General features: G+C 46.7%; 1 protein-coding gene across 1 annotated transcript in view; it reads left to right on the plus strand.

Annotated features, from left to right (window-relative positions):
• The first annotated feature begins 10,961 nt into the window (after positions 1–10,961).
• The window catches only part of CLEC19A (C-type lectin domain containing 19A), a 251,613-nt gene continuing 242,678 nt past the window's right edge, over positions 10,962–19,896 (plus strand). The window contains exon 1 of the mRNA XM_086942408.1: positions 10,962–11,143. Coding sequence (XP_086798534.1) covers positions 11,029–11,143 — 115 coding nt within the window. The 5' untranslated portion in view covers positions 10,962–11,028. The remainder of the gene's footprint in view (positions 11,144–19,896) is intronic.

Below are 19,896 nucleotides of genomic sequence, written 5' to 3' on the forward strand. Positions count from 1 at the left end.
AGTAGAGTTCGAATGTCGTCTGTTGCAGCGATGAGGGCGGTCTCAGTGCTGTGTTTTGCTCGGAAGCCAGATCGTGAAGGGTCGAGGGATTTGTTGGCTTCGAGGAAGGCGGCGAGCTGGTTGTTGACAGCTTTCTCGATGACTTTGGCCGGGAATGGAAGAAGCGAGATGGGGCGGTAATTTTTGAGTTCGGTGGGGTCCGCTGTGGGTTTTTTCAGAAGGGCGGTGAGTTCAGCGTGTTTCCAGTTTTCTGGGAAGGTGGCGGAGTTGAAGGAGCAGTTGATGACGTTTCGGAGGTGCGGTGCTATGACGGAGTCTGCTTTGTTGAAGATGTGGTGAGGACATGGGTCTGTGGGGGATCCTGAGTGGATGGAATTCATCAGGGGGATGGTGTCCTCAGTGGAGATTGGGTTCCAGTCGTTAAGGGTGTTCACGGGGGGAAGATGATCAGCAAATGGTAGGGTGGGTTGGTTTCCGGGTTGGTTGTCAAAGCTGTTGTGGATGTCTGCAATCTTGTTGTGGAAAAATGAGGCTAGGGAGTCGCAGAGGGTTTGAGAGGGGGTGATGTCGTTGGAGTTGGCCGAGGGATTGGAAAATTCCTTGACGATGTTGAAAAGTTCCTTGCTGTTGTGAGCGTTGTTGTCAAGTCGATCCTTGAATGCTGTTTTCTTGGCTTTTCGGATTAGTTGGTGGCGAATGCGGGTGGCGTTTTTGAAGGCGTCCTTGGTGCTGGTGGTTGGGTCTTTTTTCCAGGCCTTTTCAAGGGAGCGGCAGAGTTTCTTGGACTTCTTGAGGTCATCGTTGAACCATGAGGCCTTCTTGCTGCCATGTTTGTTTTGTCGTTTTTTCAGTGGTGCTAAGGTGTCAGCGGTGTTGGATAACCATATGGTGAGGTTGGCGGCGGCTTCGATAGCGTTGGAAGAGAGGGCTGGGGTGTTATGAAGGAGCGATGAGGAGATTTGGTCCGTGGTGATTTTGTTCCAGTTTCTTTGCAGGGTAGGTTGGAGGTGGATGCTGGGTTTTGGTTTGTTGTAGGTGAAGTGAATGCAGCTGTGGTCAGTCCAGAGGAGGTCTGTGGTGTGGCTGAAGGAGACATGGTTGCTGGAGGTGAAGATGGGGTCGAGTGTGTGACCTGCGATGTGGGTGGGGGAAGTGACTAGTTGTTTAAGTCCGAGGTTGGCGAGGTTGTCCAGGAGGGTGGTGGTGTTGCGGTCGTTGATCTTTTCAAGGTGAAAGTTGAGGTCTCCCAGAAGGATGTAGTCTTTGGAGGGGAGCGCGTGTGGAGTGATGAAGTCCGTGATGTCTTCACTGAATTTTGCGCGAGGTCCTGGTGGCCTGTAGAGGAGGGTGCCTCTGAGTGTGGTTTTGGGGTCGATGTGGATCTGGAAGTGAAGGTGTTCGGAGTTGGCGAGGTTGGCGTCCAAGCTGGTCGAGATGCGGATTGATTTCTTATGGACGATAGCGATTCCTCCTCCTGTGTGGCTGGTACGGTAAACTCTAGGGCTATCTTCTCCCTGGCCAAGGCCCTCTCAGCCTCTGCAGTCCGCTCATTCACACCCAGCTGCGCCATCTCTCTGGCATGCTCTAACCTGAGCTTCTCCATGGCCAACTGGTGCTCCCTCTCTTCTCTCCTATCCACCCACTCCTCTGGGGACAGGGAAATGGATGGGGTGTTACATCTGACACTGGACCCAGCAAGGGACTCCCTATCTAGGGGGTCCTCACCATCTGCTGATGCCCATTCACTGTCATCCTCATCCTCCTCTTCAGACTCTTCAGGGCTCCCCTCAGACCCACCACCCTCGTGGCGTGCGGCCCGGGCCCTATCTCTCTCACTGTGCTCACGTTCCCAGTCATTCTTCTGCCATAGGATCAGGTTATCCCTAAGCTTGGACTGGGTGTCTGACTCATTCACTGGGATGTATCTCTCCTCACAAAAATGCACCAACTCATGCATACTGTACTTAAACAGACCACAGAGGTTAAAAGGAGATTCCATCTTGACAGGAGGCTCACAGACACGTGCAACACAGGGGACTTAACTGTCAGAGCTGAAGCAAGAGCACACGGTTCAAAGTATTTCAGCAAGCTCCCTACTAAAGAGAACTCACACTAGTCTGTCCAGGCAACACACCATTCATCCACGCACACCCCCCCCTCGGACCGGTAAGGCAGTTTTTACCACCCCTGATTTCTCAACCTGACCACACGTGACACAGGTACCAAACTCTGGGAGCAGGGCAGGGGACAAATGTACTGGACACTCTTTGGAAAAAGAAATACTAGAACTTCAAAGGACAATAATCCCCAACATGTAATTATCTAAAATGCAGAGTTTTACTGCAGTACAACGCAAACACAAATCCGGATCCTCACCGCCTGCCACCAATGTTAGAAACAGGACCCTGGCCGGCCAAGACTCGCGTCGAGGTCAGTCAAGGATCACCATTTCTAAAGTCAGGGCAAGGGAGTCACACACCAAGATAACCCCTACTCGCCCTCTAGGTAACGTGGCGCGAGCAGCAAGGCTAAACTTGGAGGCTATGTAGGTTAAGTGTTTGCGCGCGCACCCAGCAACAACACCCATGGCCCACCACAAAGGAAACTCCACACAAGGTTATATAAAAATAGCCTTTGTATTATATCAAAACACATTAGATAAGAACACACATTTTACAATGTGCCAACAGGCACGGGCAGAATTTACAGGGGGGATATTTACAAGACAGGGCCACCTGGACCACTGTCAGGAATCATCACTTTTTAGGAATAGTAATTAGCACATAGAATACTTTTAGAACCAAATAGAACATGTAGCACAAATTAGCACACAACCAGTAATTACTGGTAACGGGTAAGTACCTCCTACACAAACCTAACCACCTTAGGAAAATTGCGCAGGGAACAAAGACCTCCACTAGCAACACCTGTACTAGGAGAAAAACAACCACCTAGGAATCACCAACATCTAGGGGTATAAGCATAGGAACATTACACATGATGCATTAACATTCAGCGGTGTAGGGGAAGAAAACACATGATGTATCCAAACACATTCAGAGGTGCATGCCAAGAAAACACATGATGCAGAACCTACATTCAGAGGTGCAAGCACAAGCAATTGCGCAAAACTCACATGAGCCACAACCTGTGGCAGTCCCTAGGCCAACTGGCCTCTCTAGGGCTAGGACGCCCTGTTTCCAAAGTCAGGGGGCATAAACGTGGCAGTTGCCCACAAAGTGCTGGGCAACTGGTGCAATTGATGGGGCCACCGTGGGAGCCTCTCTAGGCTCTGCCCAACTGACTGTCTCCGGAGCCTCTCTGGCTCAACCAACAATAGTGCGCCTGAGCCCCTCGTGGGCTCTACAAACAACTGTGGCGAATTTTGAGCCTCTCTGGGCTCGTGAAACAAATGGCCCCTGAGCCTCTCTGGGCTCCTGCAAGAATGGCACTCAAGAGCCTCTCTGGCTCTTAAATAACTATGGCGCTGTGCGCCTCTCTGGGCTCTCGACATTGGGGCACCTTGGGGTAGCCTCTCAGGGCTCAACTAACAGATTATGCCCCGGAGCCTCTCAGGGCTCATAACCAACAACTGGCTGCCAAGAGCCTCGCAGGCTCTAAGATTACTGATGCCCCCGGGGCACCTCGCGGCTCATAGGGAAGGCTCTCACTCGTTGGAGTCCCTCCCAGGGGACTCGGGATCAAGGGAGGCCCCACGGGCCTCTCAGCACCAAGGCCTGCACGGGAGGGGCGGGGCGGGCACCGGTAATGTGCCCCGACGCCCCCCTCTCCTTTGGATGCACTCACCGGGTTCCTGCCATCGCGCTGGGTCTCGGTGGCGTCTCTGCTCCGCCGGCGCTTCCCCTCTCCCCGGGGCTCTCCTCACTTTCTTGGAGCCTCGGGGGCGACAGGTGCCGGCTTCTTCTCGCGCTGCTCCTCGCTGGGTCTCTCTCCTCCTGGGGCCTGGGGGCAGGACGGGACTTCCGGTTGTCCCGCTACAGCCTGCCTGACTTCCTGTGGCTGGGGGCCGCCAATGGCAGCGCGGCCCTCGGTCGGGAGGCGGGCCCTCGAGGTAAACTCCGAGCAGCGGCGGTGAACCCTCAAATTTAGATAGAAGGCGAGGTGGGCTCTCGCTATGGCCACGACAATAGCGGCACAGTCCCTGGCGAGGTGGGCGCTCGCCAGGGGCTTCCAAATTGGCAAATTAGAGCGGGCAAATGCCGGCTGGGCACCGGCTGTGCACAAAAGTGCTCCCCCGCGCTAGGACCTAAAATAAAGCGCTCTCAAGCGCTAAAGACAAATAAAGCGCTTCCAGGCTCCAGGGAAAGTCCAAAAGCGCTCCCAGGTGCTGGAGTTACAGAGTTCCAGCAAGTCCAGCAAAGTCCTTGTAGGTAGGGGGCAAGGCTGGGCCAGGGGCCAGCTCACTGGCCCTCCAGGCAGGGAGGCAGTCCAAGTGGCGGTTCCTCCTGGCCCCAGCAGCAGCATCAGCCCCCTCAAGATCCTGGAAGAGAACAGATTCAGTGGGGACACAGCCCCATTTTTATACACTGAAATCCTTTGTCTGTAGGTGCAGGGTGGGGGAGAAACCAGTCGCAGCTGGTTCTGGAGCACTCTTGATGGCCCAACCACCCATTTCATTCACTGGGGAGGCTAGGGGCGTTAGACACACCACAGGGGGGCGGAGCCAGCATTGTGTGGGAAAAACCCAGCCCATCCAGGACACACGTACACTCCTCCCACACATCACTCATGCTAATCTCCCACTCACCCCCGGGCAGACCCATCCAGACTTCCTGGAGCCTGGCATGCCAGCCAGCTCCAGCCTATCACGCTCCAGCACCCTCACTGCACCCATATCTCAATGTCCAGAAGTAGCACTTCCCTTCTAGACACATACATGCTGCATACACCATCTCGCAGCATTCACTCTCACGAGTTTACACATACTAAATTCGAGCCTTCACTCCCCACGCATCAGGAACTACCAGGGACACACACATTCCCCATGCATTCCTATGGGAGGGCAGGCCAGCCATACTACACGCACGCACTTTCACTCTGGGACCCAGGGAAAAAGTGCGCCAAGCCAGAAATCATGAACGCCAGGTCGCCATCAAAAGCAAAAAGTTCAGGGGTGAACCAGCCATAAAGGCCCGGGTCCAACAGTACTTCATTAGCAAATCATTAGCTACTTGCAATTAATGGTGAGCACACCAGAAACCTACCATAATTATTTAAACAGCAACTATATTACTGAAAATGATTAATATTAAAGAATGAGCTAGAGTCCTTTGGTGGAATTTATTAGAGACAGATTACAGAATAGCCAAACATTAGAAAAGCATTAGAAAACAGAACAGCAAATGCTGTGTCCCCAGTGAGCACAAGCAACAATAAGAAATGTGACTGTATATAAGTATATACAAATGACTGTGCTCAGCTGCATGACACAGGAGTAATTACACATAAAAATATTTAGAAGATTACCTTTATTATTTGATTATTTAAAATCATTCCAATACAATGAGAAGTCAGCAGATACAAAATATAATAATTCACAGCTCAGTCCACAAATAGGTTTAGAGCGACCTAGTTTGTTAGTTCCAACATCAATAACGTTTAAGCGACTTCTGAAACACAGATGGACAGTTATGGTAAGACTGCTGTCCTTCTTCTCCCTGAGTTGTTGGTCTTCCGCTTTAGTACCTAACAGGAGGAATTCTCTTCCCTTCTACTTGTTCCCTGCTACTCTAGCACCTACTACACACTTTCGTGGAACCCATACATTTTTCTAGTGAATCTCATTACACCAAATGTATCTCTGATAAGTGCTTTCTAATCTTCAGGGGTGTTTGAGATGGGGTGGTTCTTAAACTATGGAGGAGGAGCATCGCCCCACTGCTGCTACCCAGCAGAGGCAACACTAAAAAATAAATTTATCAGAAAAAAATGTTAGTGGCATTTTCTTTTTCACCGTTACTTCTGCTGGGTACGCGAGTCACAGAGCGGGCGTGGCTGGACCATCCTGAGCCAGAGGAGGAGGAGTTGTGCGCTCTACTCACTGCGCATGACAGTTTGGCCACAATCTTAGGCCAGCAAAACCGATTTATGCACTTAGAATTTCTCCACCTGGCTGTGTTGTACAGCTGGGTAGAAAAAATCTACAGGCTCCCAGGCACTGTCTGAACAACAAACCAGGCCACTCAGATCAATAGTATTCCTACCACGAGAGAAGCACTATGATTGGCATCTGGGAGCCTGCGCAGAGTGCACCAGTTGAGCATTTTGCGAGAGGAGCAAGATGGAGAGTCAGGTAAGTCGTAATTTATATAATTTGTTAAATATTTATGTCCCCCCGTTGCCGCCTTACCACGTCGCATCAGGAGCCACCACCACTGCATTTGAGACTACTACATACTCGCAGGGGCGGCCGGCATACCTCGCAGGTGAGGGGAGGCAGGGGCGGGGATGGCTCGTGGGATGCTTTTAAAATGAATAAATAAAACGTACCTTGCCGCCGCCAGGTCCCACATCTTCTCTCCTGTTGGTTTATGTCCGACTCCAGGTCGGAACAGGAAGAAGGCAGCCAAGCTTCCACCCTTAAGCCAATCACAACACTTCAATGGAGCGTGGTGATTGGTCCTGGTGCCGTGACACAGCGCTCAACCAGGAGCTTTAGTGGTGGGCATGTTCTCCTTGCAGGCTGTAATGCAGCCTGCATGGAGATCAGGCGAGTGCGCATCACTGTTTTGTGCGGCCCGAGAGGGCCGGCCAAACAGTCATTGCGCACAGGAGTGTTTACAACTCCTCCCCTGCAGCCCTGCAACCCCGCCCCACCCCCTCACGCACTTCATCAGCAGGAGGAAAAAATAAAATGATAATAACATTCTGTTATTATCATTTTATCTTTTCCTTTCCTTGCTGCTCCTGGCAGTGGGGGCGACACCCCTCCACCTTACCAGAGGAGCCGCCACTCAATACTCGTATGTATTGTGTCCAATGTATGTACCTTTTTTGATGATGACCCTGGAAATCAGTCATTAAGCTGAAAAGTATTGGGGTCTATGATGGGTCTACTAAAATATCTTCACTGTTGGTTTCATTTTCAGGAATCTCTGACAGGTAGCTATGGCTGCATCATGAGAAATATGCAAATGCAGGGAGATGACAACCAGAGTGCCCAGGGAAACAGTGAGGGGTATCTTCTATATATGAGAAATATTCCAAAGCTTTAGACAGAGTATCATCTTCAGAGTCACTGCAACAATCAAGATTTTCAGGTTTGGCTACCTTGGTGGTATATAAAATGTTCCAAAAATTAAGTTAATAGGAGACTAGCTCTAGAATGGATTAATCTGACACGGTTATGGTAGATTAATATTAGTTATGTAGCGACTCAGTATTTTGCCGGGTGGCAATGGCACCTCGTGGGTGTCTTTTGAAAGCCCTCACCCACCAACCTAGTTGGTGGCATGCTTCATCATCGGGCCCACCCAGTGACACCTAGCGTGTCCCGGGTGTGCTTCGACGCCTGATTACAGCGGAGCAGGTATGTCACTGTGTGTGCGGTGTGGGGTGCTAAGGTAAGTGAAGTTAAAACGGCTTGGCAGATGGTCCCTGGGGTAAGGATACTTTATTAAAAGGGCCTCTGCCAGCGGTTAAAAATAAGGCTGTGGGACGTTAGAGGCGGGTTACGACCTCCTACGTCCTTGAGTAGTCAACATGTTTCAGCCAGTGCCTTATATTAATCTGGCTTTCATCAGGACAATAAATATGTGTGGGTTAAAATTAGGGGTTGTGTAGTGTGGTCTATGTGTCTACACGCCCTAAAGTGTATCTAGCTGTGAGAGGGGGGATTCCCTTCTCAAGATCACGCTTTCAATGCTTGTTGATAGCTCCAAGGTTATTGAAGTGGCAGGGTGAAGCCAGGATTTCTGGCCAGCACAGCGTGGGACCTGTTGTGCCTCCTTCGCAGAACCGCAGAACCTTGGAGCTATCAACAAGCATTGAAAGCGTGATCTTGAGAAGGGAATCCCCCCTCTCACAGCTAGATACACTTTAGGGCGTGTAGACACATAGACCACACTACACAACCCCTAATTTTAACCCACACATATTTATTGTCCTGATGAAAGCCAGATTAATATAAGGCACTGGCTGAAACATGTTGACTACTCAAGGACGTAGGAGGTCGTAACCCGCCTCTAACGTCCCACAGCCTTATTTTTAACCGCTGGCAGAGGCCCTTTTAATAAAGTATCCTTACCCCAGGGACCATCTGCCAAGCCGTTTTAACTTCACTTACCTTAGCACCCCACACCGCACACACAGTGACATACCTGCTCCGCTGTAATCAGGCGTCGAAGCACACCCGGGACACGCTAGGTGTCACTGGGTGGGCCCGATGATGAAGCATGCCACCAACTAGGTTGGTGGGTGAGGGCTTTCAAAAGACACCCACGAGGTGCCATTGCCACCCGGCAAAATACTGAGTCGCTACATAACTAATATTAATCTACCATAACCGTGTCAGATTAATCCATTCTAGAGCTAGTCTCCTATTGATACCAATACATATAAACCGGGGATCTGGACTAGCTTTCTGGTCCTCTCTCTCCCTCTTGATTCTCGCCAAAAATTAAGTTGCCTGCTAATAAATTTTTAAAATGTCCCAGGGTCTCTGTTTCCACGGTCTTGGTGTTTAATTGCACAGGTTCAATCTACTTTTTGTTGCTTTTCTTATAATAGCTTGTGTCAAGAATTGGCTGAATGTGTCATTTTTACAATTTGTACTTATCTCTTTAAGTAAGGTTTTATTTTTGATTTTCTGCTGTTTGGTTAACATATGTGATCCTGTTTATTTTTGTAGAGAGTCCATGTATATATCCTGTTTCAGATTAAGGCCATTTGAGGGATCCATTCTGGATATGTTCTTGAGCCTTTATGGCCATCAGCAGTCCCTTGAATATTATTGTGTTCATTTAAATGTTATGTGAGGCGTAATCCCTTGGGTATTAGCCTATTTACCAACAAAGTTGCAATGTGTCTACTTTCTGGCTGTGGCAACAAGTCAGTCCCTTGGACAGGGAGTTCTATTAAACAGCTCATCAGGTCATCATCAAGGAGATGATCGCTCTTATTCAAGCATACTTAAACCAACAAGTCATGCGTTAACAGGCACTTTCAGGTGCTCTGGGGGCAGGGTCCCATGCACCTCCAGCAAATACAAGAAGCAATTTGCACTCCCTCGCTCAAGTGGTTTGCACAGGTGTAGAATATCCACTGAGTGGTCTGGTATTCAAGTGTTCACTTAGTAACATTCAGCTTTAAATGCCTCTGTCTTATGAGAAGGAAGAAACAACAGCTTCCAGCGTGGCTCGCCGTTGGCTCGAGTCCAACATGTTCTTTGGCGAGCCAAAGCTTGACATCTGGCTCGAGCCCTCAGTCTCTTGCCCGACCCCTTAATAAAATGCTGCTACAGTCCCATTATTTGCCACTTTGCAGGCTTCTTGTTAACCCCTGTACTTGCCCATTCACCGTCATTGAGTGGGACTGGTCAAATACTCACATCCTTTGCCTGAAAGAAAACAGTTAATTCATTTACACTCAGTTCTTTCTTGAGTTTCCAGACCAGATTATCACTTTATTTTGCAGCATTCTGCTATAAACTGGTTGTGAGAAATAATTATACAGGATGTGTTCTGTCTACTACAACCTCTATGGTACAAAAGCCAATGGTCGTGCTTCTGCTCGTTAGCTGTAATATGTCTAAGAATGTCCTAGGGAGGAGATGTGATGCCTTCGGGTAAAGTCTGCGCTGTATAAAAATGCATAAATAAATAAAAATAAATGTGGACTAACAGTCTGGGCGCCGACAGTGGCGTAACACAGGTCCCCGCAGCGCAGCCTCCCTGGTGGGTGGGTGGGTGTCGGGGAGGTCCGAGCTGCAGGGCCTCCCCTCAGCACAGTACTCTGGCCTGAGAGCTCTGGATTAAATCTGTAGCGGGCCCCTTCATGTACCTTGCAGGAGGGCCCGCTCAAGTTTCGTTATGCACGTGGGCGTCAGTCAGCTCAACATCCTGTGATTCTGGGCAAATCACGTAATCTCCCCCCGCCTAAAAAATTACCTTGAGTAATGTAACCTAGTGCTAATGTAAAGAGCCCCAATCCCCTTGGGCCGAGTTCACACTATATAAACAGAATAAACCAGCATCCAGGAGACCTGAAGTTATAGACGCCACACAAATTCTCCAGCCCTGCTACTGGAATTTAGTAACGTTTTTGCTTAAAACTTCAGACAATGGGGCGTATTTACAAGCCCCTTACGTTGCCGGTGCATCGTATTGTATTCTATTAGGATTTATATGTTATGCTTCATGAGTAAACTTTTTTTGCTGCCATCTTTTTTCACCAAGCAGCTAGTACTTTCAGAAAATAAAAACAGTCGTTTACAGACCTGTTCACTGCGGTGGGGTACCTTACATTGAATATTAAATAAATACCGAAAATCTAAACTCCCTTGAAAATCCTTAAATTCCTCTAGCAAAGAACACGACAGACTCTGATTTGTTTCCGTCTCTTCTGGAAACGGAAGCGGCCCCCGTCTATATTGTTGCAAATGTATGCAGAGTGCCTCCGAAAAGCACAGAAAATACCTTCAAAGCCTGCACATGAAAACAATTAAACTCTCCGTGCCTCGAACGTGTTTGCCAACATGATATACACAAGTCTGTTTAAACAAGGGAAGACATCGCCGATGACCCTTGTAACATACTCAAAGAATGCACCAGAGATAAACAGGTCAGACAGGTCAGCAGTATTTCTGTTTCCTGAGGGGGTGAGGATCACCGCACATGGTCTCGCCCCTCCATCCCGCCCAGCTTGCACTTGAGATCATATATTTCGGGGGTGGGAGGAGTGTATTTCAGCTTGCGTCTGCGCCAGTGAAGTGAGCGCGCGCGCCCCAGCTACAGACCATATACCTCGCGCGCCCTGGACGCACGCGCTGCCTTCCCTTCACGCCTGAACATGGGGTCCTCCACCCGGGCTGTCACGCGGCTCAGCTGGGGCGTGTGCGCCCTTCAGTTGACACTTTTGCTTTCAACGCACGCCTTCCCACAGACGAACATCAAAATTAGTCAAGGTGAGTAACGAGAGTGAATTTAATGTCAGGACGAGGTGGCTTTTTTCAGAGTTTGTGGTTTAATTTATTTAGAACTTTTTTTGTATAGGTATTCGAGAGTGGAAGCAAGCGTTGGTGCTGCAGAAATCTTTATTTTTCACAGTCTGTCTATGGAGTGCATGTAACTTTAATGTAATCCAAATGGAAAGCAAAGTTTGCTCCAGTTTTGTGTATTACACTTTTAGTGCCCTAGGCACCCATATTATGGGCAAAGTAAGAAGACTAAATATACGTTTTTTTTAAATTCAATTTCATTGCTTAAATTAATGTATGTTAATTGCTACAAAATATATAAATGTTCAACATTGTTGCTCGTGATTGGGCAACAATGTGAATTTCGGTTGCACTTTTACAGCGTTACATCACTTCATAAATGTTCCAGCGTTCTGTAACTATCACAAACATTTGAAAGTAGAAATATTCACTTGAAAATACTTTTTATGCCAAAGAAAACTCCCAATTTTGTGTGTGTGTGTGTGTGGGGGGGGGGGGGGGGGGGGGGGGGGGGGTTCTTACCGAATTTGTTTGGGTCTCAATCTTCTTGATGGTTAAAAGCTTGCAACGTTTTGCAGGAAATATCATGTTTGCAAAGTAAAAGCTTTACTGCCATAATCATGCATGGTATGATAAAGAAATCGATATCAGAAGTTCCCTGTGTCTTGATTTCATACAGTGTAATGATGACCAGTTAATTTCGCCCTTTTGGCTAGAGAAGTTTGCACTTACATTTGCTTTTACTGACCAGTGCAAAACAGCATTTGTACTCGCCAACTATTGCAAGAATGACATGGTGAGTTTTCGTAAATGACAATGAAGAATTGATCCTCAGGGCAGAGCTTTATGTGGGCCGGGTCCTGCCGGTGCCCAGTACCAGCAGTTGTAAAAAGTTGGTAGTGAGATGGGTGCCTATCCAGTTCTCCATTTTTGCCCTCACATTTAGGATGAAAAAACACATCTTAACTTTGCAGGAGAACCACCCTTCACTAACTTTGATGTAACTTAAAAGAGACTTGTTATAGTTCTTTCACAGTCTCATCATTTCAGAACTGAAGCATTCCAATGTTTTATATAATGACGCAATAGTTGTTGTTTACTTATGTTATGCAACCATCGACAAAGCCAATAGTCCCGGCTTCTTGTGGGTATAATGTTACTTGTTATATTGAGTATCTAGATGCAATGACAGAAGCAGCAAAATACCACTGGGGCGGCACACTATGCTTAACCCCTTCGATGCTGATGACGAGCTCAGCTCGTCATCAGCCACGGGGGGCGTGTGCGGATGACGAGCTGAGCTTGTCATCTTACGCGGCTTTTAGAAAAAAGCCGCGTAGGGGAAAAATAACCGCCGCAGCGATGCGGTTAACACAGATTTTCGGCTTACGGGTTTTTAAGCAACGCCCTTAATTAGATTGGCCACACCCTTAATTACAAATACCACGCCCCTTTGAGAGTACTCCAAGTTTTTTCATCCCACTTAAAGCCCTGGATCCGGGGCCAGTATAAAATTACTGGTCATTTGTGCAGGGCATGTAATCCAGCCTCTGAAAAGGTAGAGTTAAATAGTTGTCCTTAAACTCTGTGAAAAGTATAGTTGGAATGTTGTTTTTCAATGAAATACATCTTGGAATACTAAAGTTAAGTAGATTTACAGGACCATTATTATACAGAAAGCGTGCATTTACGGCATGTTTTCTAAATATTTAGAAGTTGTCATGGGGTGAGTTGGATGGTTGTTTTGGAAAATGTGGGCCAAAATGGGTTTATGATTCTAGGAACCCCATTCTTTTCACTGTGGGGTGTATTTGAGTAGAGCTGATGATTTCAGAATATACCCCGGCAAAAACATTAATTCCAGCCCCACATTGTAGCAAGTCTGAAGTGAAATAGGTCAGTTGAAGCATGGTTGGGTCAAAGCATTCCTTCTGCTCTGAAAGTACGATTTTGAAACTTGAATCCACAAGTGATGTTATTCTCCATATCCGAAAAAGCAATACATTTCTCTGCCCTGAGATACCGGCCATTTAAGGCTACCAGGAATTTTAATAATAATAATAAGCATAAATGGGCATCTGGAAGTGCTGAAATGTGTGGGAACACCCTCTATTTTCCTAAGATTCAAACATAGAATTTGCAGATGGTCCATTCCCTACATACTCCATATCGGCAAATCTAGACTCCCTTCTGCTGGTCATATGTAATTCACTTTTCAAATGGTGGGAGGCCTCTGACATCTTAAATGTCCACATTTTTGGGGCTGCGCAATGGTACCTAACCTATTTCTGACCTGCCCTGCCCACCGTAACTAACTTTTTCCTATTTCAGAAACACATAGAACTGATAACTTCTGTACCTTTGAGGACCAAAGATTATCCCAGAATCACAGGGTTGCTTTGTAGGCCAATAAATTCCAGGCCTGCAGATCCCCTTCCAGTCTTAATGACAGGCCCAGCTCACCTTTTGGAGGACCTAGCAGTTTTTTCAGACACTTTGCTCTCACACCCCTCCCAGCTTCCCTCCATAAGTAGGGACAATACCTCGGCCTGTATAGACATTGAGATGGGACCATTGCATTGTAAATTAGATGGACCACCAAAGATATTCCTAAAGCAAACTAGGCCCCTTATAGTTGCTGCTACCACTGTCTCAAACAACTCTTTGTTTATGGCATAGATCAGCTTTTTTGTAAACGTCATACCTAAGTATTTATAGGAAAATTCAATCTCCACCATCCTATTACTCAGGGACCACTTAAACCGTTTGTATTTCTTCCCGAAAGGGATTCTTTTTGGTTTTATCCAAATTCACCTTCAGTTTGTTAGCCTCACAGTAACTGTTAAATCTATTCAATTTCCTCTGTAGTCTTACTTGGGTCAAATCTAGAATCGCCAGATCATCTGCATAACGTAGGCTCAGTACATGTCAACCCCCCATTTTCGGGGGAAATGGCTGAGTAGCAGCCAGCACCCCCGGCAGGTCTGCTAGGAACAAGAAGAACAATGTGGGGGCCAAGACGTAGCACTGCCTTAACACATTTTCTAGAGATATTCTTTCTGAGAGGGCCTTTCCAAATCAAGCTCCACTTGGGCCTAATTTAGAGAACATAATTCTTGCAAGGTTACGAATAAGCATTGGGGAATATCCTGCTGTCGTAATTTAGCCCAGAGTATACTGATGGTCTACCAAATCAAAAGCTGAGCTAAAATCAACAAAACAACAGATAAACTCCCTGTAGTTTCCGTTGCTTTTGTCCCAGGGCCCACAACATGCAGCAGTGATCTATCGTTGAATTCCCACACTTGCAACCCCCTTGTTCCATTGTGATTATTCCATTACCCTCAATCCAATTCTTTAATGAGATGATAATGACCTTGGTAAACAATTTTGCACCAACATCTAGCAGGCTTTTCAAGTGGTTGTTACCAGGTACATTCAACTCCCCTTTCTTATGTATCGGTCTAATTATTGCAACTTTCCAGCTGGGCGGAAATATATCTAACTTAGTTATGGCTATAAAAACCTTTGAAAAGGAAGTTGCCCACCAGATTGGGTCTTAATCACAATTGCGAGGAGATTATCTGGCCCAGCTGCCTTGGTTAGATTTAGAGTAGTAAACAACTCAGCTACAGATTGAGCAGACAAAGACTTTAATGCTTCGTCCCCCAATTTTGGCCAATTGTGCCTCACAGTTCTCAAACCACACTTTCAGGTAAGTCACTGTGTTTTTACCTTCCAACTCTCCAGCAGCACCTAAAATACGTGAATTGTTTCTGTATAAATTGCCTTCAGGGTCTTCTGCCCAGTACTCACTCTGAAAGTTTTTGCTCCGTGGTCTTTATAGCATCTCTGTTAGGGTGTGTTACTGAATCCTCTATTTCTTTGATCCCATCCATTAGTTTTCTGTGGTCATGCCTCAGTATGATGATATCTCTAATCACCATACCTATATTGGTTGTTAGGGTTTCTCAAGTTGTCACAATGGTTTCTAGGATCCTCTCAAGTTTGTCAGTGTTGATGCTCGGGGTAAAGCAGTCTGCTGTTTTAGTCCTGGGTCCCCCCATCATGTCACAGTTATTTTTAGGTTTGCCCATTGTTGTAAGCAGCGCACACTCACCTATGGTAAAGGCTATGCTCACTAATGAGTATCCCTGACTGACCAGAAGCCACTCTTGCACCTGAGAATGTGTGAGAGGCTGGGGCAAGTGCGACTCAAAAGTGTACCCAAATTCCAGCAGGTAGATGCCACAAGTGCTCCTGTCACAGTAAGTGCCACTCTAACTATATTGCATTGCAATTGGATTTTTTCAAAGGATGCAGTACCAGATCCACCATTCTGTGTGTTTGCCTCCAGGCCACCCCAAGTACATCTTCGGTGGGGCCTTCGGTGGGGCCTAGATTTGTTTATGTGTCTGCACATCTCAGCACAGTAAGTTCCAGAGCATTTAGTGCCTCATTATGTGCATGATTAGCATACTGCCCCAGGGGTTGGAAGGTGCACTACCTTCACCTCACCTCTTCCTCCCACTCTCTAAATTGAGCTATCACCTATCACCTGCTTGTTTTACAGGAAGCCCACACTGTATGAATTTCCATGGTAATGCCACACCAGTGTGTACATATATTAACTAGGCCTGGGCAAAGCACCACGCTACGCTCGTGTAGTTTGCGCTACTTCGCACTACGCCAACTGCACGTAGCACAGTGCAAACACGCGTAGTGCAGCGGTCATTTTTTGCTTGCTCGCGGTCCTTAACGTCAAGTTGGCGACCGCGAGCAAGCAAAATGACATTCCGGCGAGTCTTTTTCCTCGTTCGCGATCAGCAACATCAAGTTGATGATCGCGAGCGTGGAAAATAAACCTCCTGGCGAGATTCTCAACGCAGGGAGGTCAGGTTTCTCATTGCGAGTGGTCGCGTATGCTCCCGACCGCTCGCGATGAGAAACTACCTGTCCGCGTTGAGAAAGCTGCAGTTCGAGTAAAAATCTACTTGAGCGGCAGAAAACTACAGCTCGCACTGTACAAGATGCTGTTTTCAATGATTGCACAGTGCCGGATGCTTGTCCGCACTGTGCAATCATTGAAAACAGCATCTTGCACAGTGCGAACATGCTACTACGCAGTTCGCCTAGTGCTACGCGTAGCTCGCGTAGTGCATATTGCACTTTGAGTAGCTTCACAAAGCGCTACTTTGCAAACTACGCCCAGCCCTACTATTAACTTGTGAGGTCAGGCACACCCCTCAGTCCCTTTGGTGCCGTGTTGTGCATTTGATAGTGTCAATGTTTGTGTTGAATGTGTATCTTTGGTATAGGTTGAAGAAGAACTCTATCAGTTTTGGATATGTACGTTCTGGGAGTTCTCATTGATTAGACTTAAATTGCACTGGTGTCACAGAGGCGGTAAGCCTTTACTATAACAGTTTTAGCATTTTTTTGAAAACGTCATGTGCAATACATTATCATTTCCTTCACCCGTTGAGGGGGAAGAAGGGGAATGCAGTGCACCTGGGCCTTGCTCATTCCAAGATATTAAAAAAAAAAAAAATTGGTGGAAAGCTTGTAAAAGTCGCAACCAGTGCCAATTTCTCCGGCTGCATTTCAATCCATCCTTATTTACCTATTGCACCACTGCAGGTGGAGTACAACCATATGCAAATCAATTTTTATCCTACTCCTATTGGAACAATCCAGCTCAAAGTGCCAAGCCACATCCCCTCTGAACAGGAACACTAGCAACCGCAGAACAATTTTAGCCTGTTGGATCTTATCTGTGAAGTATAACTTGCATCCCATGGCACAGTGTGACGATGCCTATATATATGGGCATGCCATTGCACTTGAAGCATCAAATTAGAAAAACAAAAGGTGATATGTGAAATGCTTGCAAAAGTCTCAACCCACTGGCAATCACTCCAACCATATTCCAGTCCATTATTTTCATATGCAAATCAGTCTTGGTCCTACTCCAAGAGGAACAGTCCTGCCCGAATTGCCAGGCTACATCCCCTCTGAACAAGAACACAAGCAACCCCAGACTGTTTTTTTGACTATCTAGGCTCCATCAGTGAGGTGCAACTTGGATCACATTACACAACAAGCGTGGGTCTCATGTTTAGGCATTTCTATCACACGTAGGGTATCAAAATATAACAACAAAAGTTGATAGGTTAAATGCTTGCAAAAGTCTCAACCACTGGCATTTACTGGAACCAGGGCTCCCTGGAACTAAAAAGCATAGTTGAACTGGGAGTCCCCATTTAGCTCATACTCAATAGAGCTGGGACGCCCCTGCTATTAACATACTACATCAAGTATGTTCTGCTAAAAGTGCCTGGGTGACTTTTCTTAGTGGTTCTTGCTATTGTAATCCATCTGACAATGGGAATTGTGCATGCTGTACTGGATTTACTATATGAAAAAGTTTGTCTGAGATATACTGTTGGACGTTTGTGTGTGTTTTTACTAGAATGTCAACGCTGTTATGATCCACATGACAATACACTATATGCCTTATCTGCGCTATGTTGAATATTTTGTGCCTAACACAGCGGTATCAATGAAGACAATTCCAAATGCTACATTGCTTACTTTGGATGCCTTTCATCAAATGACAGGGAGCACTTTAAAAAAAGATTAAGTATAACATAAACATTTTCGGATGAGGACATGCACCTTATATTTTAGAATAATAATTCTGTTCTTTGCTCAGTGCTCTCATCATATCACAATTCACTCTGTACAATTGGTTTCATTGCGTTTGGAAAGCAGTTTACTAATTTGTTGTCTTATAATGGGATATATAACCTGTTCCACCTATGTAACTCACTGAACAGAGATCAGTATTGCATCAATGTTTTGTTTGGTAGATGCTTTACATTCACTTCTTCAATAACAGAGTATCAAACAGTCATTTGTGTTTGCTAGACTCCTATATGTGCATTAGGATCACGTATGCCTCCACTCATTCATATCACAACCAAGAAAATCACTCGCTTGTGAAAACAGATCATTTTTGTTAGAAATGGGGCTATCTAGCTGGCAGAGGTAGGTACCTTTGTCCAACTAGGGAGTGAGACCCTTGCTTTTAGTCAGGGTAAGGGGGATTAAAGCTTTAGATAACGCCTGCTCACCCCCTAGGTAGCTTGGCACGACTTATCCCAAAGGCAATGTATAAAGTATTTGTACTCAAAACACACAGTAATACAGTGATAGCACCACAAATGGACGCCACACTAGTAAAAAAAAATAAAGTATCTTTATCTAAACTCAACAAGACCAAAATGACAAAAATCCAAAATACATGTAATAAGAATATGACTTTAAAAAGGTTTCAAACAACTTGGCCCATAAAAAACTATGGATGCGTGATTTCTCTCAAAGTACCTGTAGTTGCGACAGAATTCACAAGGTCAAACAGCCGCAGAGATGGGAAACATCAAAAAGCAAAGAGATGCATCAGTTCCTGAAACAGTTCTGCTGCATGCAGGAGAAGTGATACATCGAATCCGGTCTGTAGAGAGAAGTGATGCGTGGTCGATTCCGAGACAATTCTGGGTGATGCATCAGGAAAACTTGCTGCACAGGTGCGATGCATGGAAATCCAGGATGCGTCTGTGATCGATGTGGCAGCAGCGCTGCATCAGATTCTTCAGCCGCGATCCCGCGATGCATCGGTTCTTGCAGTGGTGACAGGCGTTGCGTCGGTTTCGGCAGCTCACAACGTTACTTGGAGATTCTCCTTGCACATCGGTGCTGCATTGGAAAAACTGCAGCAAGAAGAGTGATGCGTCGATTTTCTTATAGTTGCGTCGGTTTTCCAGCTCCCAACAGCAGGAACAACTTCCAGAGGCTCCACACAGTCACAGACACCTCTAGGCAGGTCAGAACTCCCAGCAAGGAAGTTCATGGAAGCTGGGGGTGAAGTCTTTGTATTCCTGAGACTTCAGAACAGGAGGCAAGCTCTACTCAGACCCTTAGAGATCTCCCTCAAACAGGGGGGACACAGCACACAGCAAAGTCCTTATCCTTTCCTTGGCAGAGACAGCTACTGCAGGCCAACCACAGACAGCACACAGCAAGGTGGCAGTACTCCTCCTCCAGTTTCTACAGCTCTTCTCCTTGGCAAAGGTTCCTTTTGATTTCAGAAGTAGTCTAAAGTTCAGGGGGTTTAGGTCTAATACTTATACCCCGAAATGGCTTTGTTCTCTTTATCAAGGGTCTCTGAGACCAGTCCAAACCAGGTCTGTCCTCACTGGTGCAGCATGACCACAGGGGGTGGAGACAGCATTGTGCAAGGGAGAAAGACCATATTCAGGTGCAAGGAAATCTCATCCCAATACTCTGAATTCAGCAAGGGTCTAATCAGCCCAGCTCTGAGTCACCCAGGACGGGCCAGGCACAACTCAACCCCCCAGTGGCTGACCACAGTAAATGAACATCCCCAGACCCTGTCACTCCAAAACCAGACAGTCAATACACAAACAGGCAGAGGCACACAGAATTGTTAAACAAGAAAATGCCTACTGTCTAAAAGCATTATTCTTTTGGCAGGAGGACGATGTGATCCAAAGGGAGCCCTAACAAGCTTTGTAAAGGAATCGCACCGGGCTCCAGAATTCACTTTCAAATATAAATAAGAATACAGATACTCACAGAACAACATGAGCAATCCTGTAAAGTTTGCCCTGCTCTTTTGATTTGGTGCACAAGTAGAA

This window comes from Lissotriton vulgaris, chromosome 10 (genome assembly GCF_964263255.1).
Source record: "Lissotriton vulgaris chromosome 10, aLisVul1.2, whole genome shotgun sequence".
Taxonomy (NCBI): domain Eukaryota; kingdom Metazoa; phylum Chordata; class Amphibia; order Caudata; family Salamandridae; genus Lissotriton; species Lissotriton vulgaris.